Source organism: Carcharhinus amblyrhynchos, chromosome 31 (assembly GCF_965287045.1).
Source record: "Carcharhinus amblyrhynchos chromosome 31, sCarAmb.v2.hapA, whole genome shotgun sequence".
NCBI lineage: Eukaryota > Metazoa > Chordata > Chondrichthyes > Carcharhiniformes > Carcharhinidae > Carcharhinus > Carcharhinus amblyrhynchos.
This window is the reverse complement of record NC_137354.1, coordinates 15,677,971-15,689,212: the sequence shown is the minus strand read 5'-3', so window position 1 is coordinate 15,689,212 and position 11,242 is coordinate 15,677,971. Positions and strand designations below refer to the sequence as shown.

Here is an 11,242-nt window from a genome sequence, read left to right as displayed (position 1 = left end):
GTGCAGGTTAGGTGGATTGGCCATGCCAAATGCATAGGGTTAGGGTGGGGACATTGAATTTAAATACGGTACTCTTTTGGAGGGCTGATGGGCCTTCTTGATGGGCCGAATGGCCTCTTCGGCAATGCGGGGATTCGATGATTCTATTAAGGCAATGTTTCTTCCCCAGTTTGTGATAACAAATGGGATAATTCAGAGAATCAAAATTATTCCAGAATCTGTTTTTGAAAAGTTACACTAAGCCAACAAGAGTGAATACTGAGTCGGAAATCTGTATTTACAAATATTTATGTCATATCGCCTTGACTTATTTCCCTTTTACCCTGACTTCAGATGAGCTTTTGAGAAATTGTCTTCAACACAGTCTTCATTGCAATCAAATCAGTACAACAACAGACGTGGAGCAGGGAAAAGACAGTCAGCAGCCTCCAGGATGAAGTGAGGTGACAGAGACAAATTCATGTTGGCATGATTGAGGAAAAAGCCTCATTTTAAATTACAGTTTTACAGAGATTCCAGGTTCATGGCAAACATATTGATAAAAGACGGATACAAGGCTATGTCCTTAACACCTTACCATACTCCTTATACACCTCTGACTGGCCAATTTCCCCTCCAACTCAGTGATGATCAATAATGATTTTCAAGTTTGCTAATGATACCACATAGTGGGTCGGATCTCAAACAATAACTAGACAGAGAGCAGCAGTGAGATAGAGAATCTGGGGAACTGGTGCAATGATAATAATCTCTCCCTCAATGTCAGCAAAACGAAGGAGATTGTCATCGGTCGGTACGTGACTGTAATAAGTCTTCGGAGGCAGAAGTCTCTTCACCAGAGTCCCTTTATTTACAAACTCCATCTGCAGTACACAGAGTGCTAGCAATTAGCAATCTACCTCCGGGAGCGCCAGAGGAACAGACACGCCTGGTTAAATACAAGGAAAAGACTTCCTGATTGACCCATTAATTGGATCCATTATCAGGGAGTTCATACTCCAATAGGCCAACCTCAATGCCCTGATTGAAGTCATTACAGTGACCTCAGAATTTTGTATCTTTCTCCTGATGAAATAAGGTGGAGGAGGAAATGTCCAGGGTGCTTGGAGTCATCTTGGTGGGGGAGCTCAAAATGCTCGCTGAAAATAAGCTGGACTGATCAAGAAAGCCCAGCGTCGCCTTCCCAAGGGGCAATGTCTATTAAAGGCTAGTAACACAGAATGGAAAAATAAAGTTAATTACTTGTTGAGAGGTCACCTTAGGAACTGCATGGGCTTTTATTCAACACGCAGGTTCGGTGAGTAATGAGGGACTAATGAAGTAACATGTTTGTTGCTTGTCTCTCAGTGGAACACCGTGCCGTTTGGTATGCATGACATGCTACATAGCACTAACCAGGTCGATGCAATTTTTAACCGTATTGAACGAGAAAGAGGGCTACATGTGTGCTTATTAACAAAGATGGAATATGGTGCATGCACTGCAGGGTGGATGAATCACAGCAGCACACTGCACTATGGCCCAAATTATAGAACAATTTCACTGTCTGAGTCAGTCACTGTTACTGTGTGGAATAATTACCCTGAGAAGTAGTGGAACAGTTGATTTCAATAAATTATAATGCCAAACAGTCCCACTTACCAGTTGTTCTCTGAACTATTTTGCTTTTTCACGTGAAATGAATTCACCCTTGAACAAGGTGACCAACGATGAGTGATATTTCAACATAGAAACAAATCCTACAAGACTATTGGGTTAAGTCTCTCGTGAGGACTTAGGAAGTCATAAGAACTTTCTCCCTGTTTTTTTTGCGAAATTGTTGTCCACAAGTTATGTTTATGATTCTGTGGCCAGAATTTTACCATCCCGCTCACCATGGGAAGGTCTATTGAGCTCGGGTGGGGTTTTATGATTTCAGGACGAGCGAGGCTGTAAACGTCCACTCTATAAATAGAACTGGCAAGTAGTTCCTGCAGGGGCTCATGCAGAGAATTGAACCAACAGAAACAAGTGATTAAAGGAACTAAACATTCTTGAAATATAGTACATGTTGCACCAAATATTTGTGGCTACAATTTATCCTTCATCCCAAGAGGAGGTAGTCATATCATCACTCGACTACTAATCTAGTGACTCAGAGTAATGTTCTGGGAACTGGGTTCAAACCCCACCATGGTGAAATTTGAATTCAGCAGAAAATCTGGAATTAAAAGTGTAATGATGACCTGAAACCATTGTTGTTAAAATCCATTTTGTTCGTTAATACCTTTCAAGGAAGGAAATCTGCCATCCTTACCTGGTCTGGCCTACATTTTTTTTATTCATTCTTGGGACATGGGTGTTGCTGGCTGGGCCAACATTTATTGCCCATCCTTAGTTTACCCTTGAGAAGGTGGTGGTGAGCTGCCTTCTTGAATCGCTGCAGTCCACGTGCTATGGGTTGACCCACAATATGTTAGGGAGGAAATTCCAGGATTTTGACCCAGCGATTGTGAAGGAACGGCGATATATTTCCAAGTCAGGATAGTGAGTGGCTTGGAGGGGAACTTGCATGTAGGTGTTCCCATGTATTGGCTGCTTTTGTCCTTCTAGATGGAAGCGGTCATGGGTTTGGAAGGTGCTGCCTAAGGATCTTTGGTGAATTGCTGTGGTACATCTTGTAGATCGTACACACTGCTGCTATTGAGCATCAGTGGTGGAGGAAGTGGATGTTTGTTAGGAGGGCTGCTTTGTCCTGGATGGCGTCGAGTGTTGTGGGTGACTCTTAACTGCTGTCTGAAATGGCCTGGGTCAGTTAGGGATAGGTAATAAATTCTGGCCTAGTTAACAATGCCTACATTCCTTGAATTATATTTCTAAAGAACCATGGGAACTGCTAGACTGAGATAAAGATGAGCCGATCCATTTAGGTCACCTTTTATCATACTGGTAAGTGTGACTCATGGCAACAACTGTCTATAAATGAGTCTATAACAGACCCAGATATGAAGTGAGGAGAACAGCGGTGGTAAATCGCTTTGGAAGCTATGGATCCAAGTTCCTGTCAGGGATATTAGACTTATCACATCATGTGTCTCAAATCACTGGTATTCTGCATTCCCAAGTTGTTATTTTCTAAATCTACCAAATTTGGCTTTGTAAAAACTAGCTACCTGCACCATCCTCCTGAGGAACCTGTTTCAGAGATTCACCGCTTGCTCATTGCTGTCCCTCGGGAGATGGGGGCAGCCGGTAAAGTTGTGGGGAGCCAGGTCGGGGCAGCTCTCTCTGCTGGAGGTCCCATCACCACAATATTTTCCCGTTGACAGTACATGATGCCGAGAGATGGCCCAATTCTGGGAAACAGGCAAACCGATTGCCATGATTGAGTATCCATCTGGTGGCCATTTTGCTGAGTGTCGGCCCAGGTTTAATGGTGGAAAGAGGGGTCAGAGGGCAGCGAAAGCAGCTTCATGGAGCCTACAATCTCCCCGCGGAGAGACCCCCTCCTCCCGCACTCATTTTTATCCATTTTTAAAAACTTGTCTGGTGCCAGTTACCTTGATTTTTTTTTAGCACCAGCCACCCCCTCTCCCATCTTCACTCCGCACCCCCCTTCCCTCCACCGGACCCCTTCCCCCCTCCCGCCCTCCCCTGCACCCCCGATCTTGCTGCTGAGGTTTACTAGTTGAACCTGTAGGACGGTTCAGCTGCGAACCGCGGTTTCCCAGTTGTGTCCTGACAAACCAGATGTTCCCAGGTCAGCCCTGAGCCCAGCTGGCTCAGCGACGTATCCTGGCCAGTGTAGCTGGGTGATTTTGAGCGGATACAGCGGTCAGTTTTAAGTTACTCTGCCAAGAAGTCAGCCCAGACCATGAGGAACCAAGTGACCTTGTTCTGTGCCTGAGAATTTTACATTTCGGGAGCTGTCCTTAACTCGATAGTGGCCAATTAAGAGGCTGGCAATTGCCACATTGAGGATGCAGTCCTGGTACTCAGAACCCTCGTCTCACCCTAAGGTCAGGATCACAAACCCCCTCGTAAAATTCTGACTTCTACAGATTGGTTTTGAAGTTACCCTCACCAGTCCCCGGCCTTCAAACAGAGGCCGTGTTCCCTGGTCCTGTTGCTCAGGACAAGGTGGACAAGGGGATGGGTGGCACAGTGGTTAGCACTGCTGCCTCACAGCACCAGGCACCCGGGTTCAATTCCAGCCTCGGGTGATTGTCTGTGTGGAGTTTGCACATTCTCCTCGTGTCTGCGTGGGTTTCCTCAGGGAGTCTGGCTTCCTCACACAGTCCAAAGATCTGCAGGTTAGGTGGATTGGCCATGCTAAATTGTCCCTTAGTGTCCCAGGATGTGTAGGTTAGAGGGATTAGCGGGGTAAATGTGTGGGCTCACAGAGATACGGCCTGGATAGGATGCTTTGTCAGAGAGTCAGTGCAGTCTCGATGGGCCAAATAGCCTCCTTCTGCACTGTAGGGATTCTATGATTTGAAGGTGAAATAGCTGGAAATGGCCCGCCAAACGTGGGACAAAACCAGTGTGAACACCTCTCTCCCTTTGTCCACTCTCAATTGTCAGCAACGTGATGGGAGGTGTCATCAGCTCTGCCATCAGAGGGTACTTTCCAATTAACTACTCACCACTGCGGAGTTTCAATTCTCCCAGCACCGCCCAGCTCCAGACCTCTTTAGACACCCAGTTGGATTTCAGAGGTGAATATCAGGGCAGCGTTTGGCTGGGTGTGGCATCAAAAAGCTCGAATCAGCTGGAGTCCATATTGGAATGAGGGGAAACGTATCACTGGATATGCAGTCACAAAGGCAGGTGGTTGTGGTTCTTGGAGGACAATCATCTCAATCCAAAGGCACCAGTCTGGAAGTAGCTGAGGGTAGTGTCCTAGATCCAACCATCTTCAGCTGCTTCACCAATGACCTTCCAACATAAGGGGATGTTCACTGATGATTGCACAATGTTCAGCACCGTTCACAACTTGTCAGATAATGGAACAGTCTGCATCCGCATGCAGCAAGACTTATAATGGTAAGCAGCAAGTAACATTTGTGCCACCCCAGTGCTCGGCAATGACCATCTTCAACAAGAGAGGATCTAACTGTCTGCCTTTGGCATTCAATGGCACTATCATCACCGACTCCACCACTATCAACATCCATGGGGGGTTACCGTTGACCCGAAATGGAGCTAGTAAATACTGTGGCAACAACAGCAGTTCAGAGATTGGGATTCCTATGGTGGGTAACTCACCTCCTGACTCCTTAGAGACTGTCCACCATCTACAAGGCACAAGTCAGGAGTGTGCTGGAATACTCTCCACTTTGCCTGGATAAGTGTGGCTCCGACAACACCCAAGTAGCTCAACACCATCCAAGCCAGAGCTGCCTGCTTGGCTATAACCCCATTCCAGCATTTTAAGCATTCTCTACCTCCACCATCAGTGCTGCAATGTAGGCCATCTAAAGGATGCATTGTAGCAAAGCACCAATGATCCTTGCCCTAGGGGGGGCATGGTGGCACAGTGGGTTAGCCTTGCAGCGCCAGGGACCTGGCTTCGATTCCCGGCTTGGGTCACTGTCTGTGCAGAGTCTGCACGTTCTCCCTGTATCTGTGTGGGTTTCCTCCAGGTCCTCCGGTTCCCTCCCACAGTCTGAAAGGGCTGCTGGTTAGGTGCACCGCCCATGCTAAATTTATCCTCAGTGTGTCCGGACAGGCACTAGAGTGTGGCGGCTGGGGGATTTTCACAGTAACTTCATTGCAGTGTTAATGTAAGCCTACTTGTGACATGAATAAATAAGTAAGACAGCATCTTGTAACCCACGACTAATACAAAGCTTGGAGGACAAGGGCTAAATGCATAAGGAAACGTCACCATCTGTATGTTTCCCTCCAAGTCAAGTACAGTCCTTAGAAATTTACAGCCCTCCTTCATTGACAGTAGGTCAAAATCCCGGAACATCCCTCCTAATAGTGCTGAACTTCCATTACACAGACTGCAACCGTTCAAGAAGGTGGTTCGCCACCACCTTTTCCAAGGCATGTTTCCCCTGATTCCAATTTGGACTCTAGCTGATTAGAGCTTGAGGTGGCACAATGGCACAGTGTCACAGTGGTTAGCACTGCTGCCTCACAGTGCCAGGGCAAATAACGAAGGGCAATAATAATGGGGGCCAGTCAAGCCCAGAAATTATGAACAAATAAACTAAATGATCTCATCCTTTAGTCTAAAAAAAGACCTGGATAAACTCATTTTGCAACTAATCTCTTGGATAGAGTAACTGAAGTTATCACTGAAAATTATGGGAGCTGCCTAATGCACACTGGTCTTTTAGACTTCGAATTAACGCAGCAGAATTATTTATATGACTTTCCCAGAGCCGCCAACCTGGGGAACTGTGTTTCACCCTCAGTCTTCCTTTCCTATGAGAAATTATAGGCTTCACAAACCCAACTTGGTACCATCTAACTGCCGTTACTTAATTCATCTCAGCTTGTCTTCAACGTTGGTACAGACTGGACCACTCAATAATGTAACACGCATAAAGGATGTATTTGATAGATTTGAGCCAGACAGCATGACATAATTGTCTCGTGATGAAAACTCTTAGTGATCTCCTCGAAGCAATGAATGGCTGCTGTCAGTGAGTGGAAGGTATTTACTGCGAAGCTAGTGTTTATGGTGTGGATACAGTTACCACTCCTACATTCCTGTGTGATTGTTCCGATTTCCCAGCTTGGGAAAAAGATTCTCAGGAGACTGTAGACAGGGATGAGCACATTCAAATTGGAGGGCTGTGAATAGCACATTATCGACACAAACTCAGACAATTCAATATCTTTCACTGGAGTTATTGCACGCCCTAAACAAGGCACGAATTTAACTCAATTATCTCTAATGGATAATGGCACTAAAGTAGTGAATGCGACATAACCCCTTACATTTTCTGTACTTTGTAATGCAATCTGATCAGGGACTGATTTTACACAAACTAATTGAGTTTCATCATTTAAATCATCCAATTTCTAAGTTCCACCAAGATAGCGAGCTCTTAATTTAAAACTTCTTATTTGAATTGATCGATTAACCAATGTGGTTCCAACTCCCTATGGATATAAATTATTTCATTTTCAGTGCTAAATTAATGCCAATTATTACAGAATGCCGTTGGAACTAATACGTAATTAATTATCGGGGTTATTCATTTATTGGGATGGAGGTAGAGGATATGTGTTCCTTGAACTATTTGAGTATTTGTCCCTTTCTGCATACTCACACTTTCAACAATCAAAGATGACAATGTTTTAGGCTAGAGCTTGTGTATGGTGCCTCCAAGCCTCTGGGAGCAATTATGTTCCCTATCCAACACTGGGTGGAAGATCCGATTAGGTGCAAAAGAAATGCTTTGTATGATGTAAAATGGCACGGTGGCACAGGGACCCGAGTTCGATATTGGACTTGGGTCACTGTCTGTGTGGAGTTTGCACATTCTCCCCATGTCGGAGTGGGTTTCCTCTGGGTGCTCCGGTTTCCTCCCACAGTCCAAAGATGTGCGGGTTAGGCGGATTGGCCATGCTAAATTGACCCTAGTGTCAGGGGTATTAGCAGGGTAAATGTGTGGGGCTGTGGGATTAGGACCTGGGTGGGATTGTGTCAGTACAGATTTGAGGGGCTGAATGGCCTCATTCTGTACTGTAAGGATTCTAAAATGCATAAATTAATTTTAGTGAGACATCTTTACAGCTAGAGCGGGTTATAAAACCCAACTCCATCTATACCGGCTTTAAAACCTAGTTTGAAATTCGATTATTAGTGTCACACATAGGCCTATATTAACATTGCAGTGAAGTTACTGTGAAAATCCTCCAGTCGCCACACTCCAGCACCTGTTTGGGTACACTGAGGGAGAATTTAACATGGCCAAGCCACCTAACCACCATGTCTTTTGGGGGAAACCAGAGCACCCGGAGGAAACACACACAGACATGGGGAGAACATGCAGACTCTGCACAGTGACCCAAGCCGGGAATCAAAACCAGGCCCTTGGCGCTGGGAGGCAGTAGTGTTAGACACTGTGCCACACCTCCTGGTTGAACTTGCTGTGACATGTTGTTAACCCGTCCCCTCTTTTATATGATTTCGGTCACATTGACTGCGTCCCTGATTGTATTATTGTTTAATTCCTCAAAACATAACTTAAAGCAGCCCGTGCATGTTTCTGCTGAGCGGCCTAGTTTAAATTCAGGATTATGGGTTCTGTCCTAGGGTATTAGTAGACCAAGGTTATTAATTAATGGTATTGTATCAGGGGTCTTATAGTGCGGTGTGTACTGTTCCTGAGGCAGCATGTTTAAATCCCAGACTTGCTGGTGAAGGAAGATGTGTTCCCAACTTCACCAAACAGATTGGGTATTAATCCTGTCCCAAACATACCGATGAGAGGCACAGTCAGGGTGGATAGTCAGAGGCTTTTCCTAGGGTGGAAGTGTCAATTGCCTGCCAGGGTAATGATGTGGAGATGCTGGCTTTGGACTGGGGTGGGCACAGTCAGGTTAATTTGGAATCACGAGCTTTCAGAGCGCTGCTCCTTCATCGGGTGAGTCAAGAGAGATTACAAGGAGGCTCAGGTTGAAGGTGAGGGGGGAATGTTTAAGGGAGACGTGCGGGGTACGCTTTCATGCAGGGAATGATAGGTGCCTGGCAGAGGAGATGGTGGAAGTGGGCACATTGGCATCATTTAAGAGGCATCTGGATGGGTACATGAATAAGGGGAGAGAATAGAGGGATATGGACTGACTAAGGATAGAAGGTTTTTTTTAAGTTTAGTTTAGGCATCATGATCGGCACGGGCTTGATGGGCCGAAGAGCCTATTCCTGTGCTGTACTTTCCTTTGTTCTTCGAAGAGTGGTAGAGATTCCTGGTGGGATATATGTTGGAGTCTCTAGCTGTAGCTCCAGAGTACAACATAACCTGTCAAAATGCATTTTACCACAGCAACTCAGGACTCCCTGAGTTCACTTTAACACATCGCCACTTCATTCCGCCCTTCATCACTTACCAGGGTGCTGCTTAGCAACTCACTCAGTAGTTAATAAACTCAGCAAAACGCAGACCCAGAGAAATTGCAACAACTAGCCCCACATGAGACGCAGTTGTCCCCCTCCTGAACTTTTACAATGAGCATGAATCTGGGCAATATTGAGACACTATTTGGACAAAGCAGCCAATCAGGGTTTGCTTCACATACTGGGAGAAAAGGAACAATAAGAACTGTTAGCTTCCCGCTGTGGGAAAGCATGAATGTGCCAACTTCCTGTTACTTCGGGCAAGGAAAAAATTATTATTCCTCTCCATAATACCTAACAAACTATGAAACATTTCCATAAATGAACGTTATTATTTACCAGACTGATTCTTGGAACCAAGCCTCGAAGGCTGCTCCCCCTTGACGTGTCTGAATGGGCCATCAAAGGGAAATGAGCCATCTCCCTCAGAAATCGTTGCAGAAAACTGCTGATCTGGCAAAAGGATCTTGTGTTTATTCTTGGCTCAGCAGTCTGGCAATGCTACACAAAACTTCATTTACTTGGAGGCACAGTATATCTGTGTCAGGTTGTTGCCAGCAATTTGCATTTATATAAGGACTTTTCATGTGGTCAACCTTCCCAAGGCTCCTCACAGGTGCGTCATTGGACAAATTGGCACCGAGACACAAAACGAGCGATTAGGACAACTTCATGAAAAAGATCTTAACCCAAAGAAGCGGCTTTTAAAGGAGTGACTTGAAGGAGGTGGGGTGGTGGAGAGATTTAGTGAGAGAATGTCAACATTTGTTTTGGAGAAACCCTATTAATACCTAGAACTGTTTGAAAACCGTTGAAAAAGGTGGCACAGTGGTAGCACTCCTGCCTGACAGCACCAGGGGCGCAGGTTCGAATCCCAGCTTGGGTCACAGTCTGTGTGGTTTTCCTCTGGGTGCTCCAGTTTCCTCCCACGGTCCAAAAGACATGGTGGTTAAATGCTTTGGCCATGCTAAATTCTCCCTGAGTGTGGTAACTAGGGGATTTTCACAGTAACTTTATTGCAGTGTTAATGTAAGGCTACTTGTGACTAATAAATAAACAAAGTCAGTCCGCCTTGTTGTCCATTTGTCTGCCTTGTTGGCCAACAAGGGGCATACACGCGGTGGGTCGTGCGAGGGCTGCTCTTGGATGTTGCTTCGAGAGTTGCCTAGTGCTTCACGTCGTTAGTGTGCGCTTAAACTGGACCAACTGATGGGCAACACGACAGCTCAGTGACTATCACTGTTTGCTGTGCAGATACATGGATTTGGGCCAGTGCCTGCGGGAGTTTGCACATTCTCCCCGTGATTGCGTGGGTTTTCTCCGGGTGCTCCGGTTTCCTCCCACACCCCAAAAACGTGCTCTTAGGCTGATTGTAGTAACAAATTGTCCCTATATTAGTCTTCCCTCAATCTTTCCTAATAGGTGTAGACAAAGGTCATAGGTAGAGGAGGGCACTCACAGTGTTGGGGTGGCAGCGCGGGCTTGTTGGGCCGAAGGGCCTGTTTCCATGCTGTGTTGTTCTTTAAAACTTCAGAATTACTCACATTTTTTGAAATTGAGTGTGAGATCCAATGTGATTTCTGTTCTTGTCAGCTTGGCTCTAGCAATGTCTCTTGTCTGCGTACCATGATGTTTCAAACTAAGTATGTTAGGGTTGTGGGTTTTAAACAAAAAGAAAAGAATGTGGTTTGCACGTGTGAATTCAAACTAATAACAACAGATTTATTGGAAGAGATGTTCTCTGTATGGAGTACAAACCAAAACTCAAAGCAGGAGCTTGTGAAACACCCCATATAACAGCATCATCAAATCTTGTGGCTGACTCTCAAAGTAATCATGCAACCACGTAATTATATAATACATGAATTGGATTGAAATTGAATTAGATTTTGGAGCAAGGAAGTTATTAAGTTTATTTATTAATTACAAATAGGCTTACATTAACACCACAATGAAGTTATTATGAAAATCCCCTAGTTGCCACACTCTGGGGCCTGTTCAGGTACACTGGGGGAGAATTTAGCACGGCCAATGTGCCTAACCAGCACGTCTTTTGGACTGTGGGAGGAAACCGGAGCACCGGAAGTAAACCCACGCAGACACGGGGAGACACACTGACCCAAGGCTGGGAATCGAACCCAGGTCTCTGGTGCTGTGAGGCAGCAGTACTAACCATTGTGC

At 45.5% G+C, this 11,242-nt stretch overlaps 1 protein-coding gene across 3 annotated transcripts in view; it reads left to right on the top strand.

Annotated features, from left to right (window-relative positions):
* fuom (fucose mutarotase) overlaps positions 1–11,242 on the top strand; it is a 144,260-nt gene that overhangs the window by 118,233 nt on the left and 14,785 nt on the right. The window contains exon 6 of one of the 3 annotated variants that reach the window (XM_080215626.1): positions 334–356. The exons of the other annotated variants lie outside the window; for them this stretch is intronic. Within the exon in view, the coding sequence (XP_080071752.1) occupies positions 334–337 (4 nt within the window). The 3' untranslated portion in view covers positions 338–356. Of the gene's footprint in view, positions 1–333; positions 357–11,242 lie in introns of those variants that run through there. 3 annotated transcript variants of the gene reach the window in all.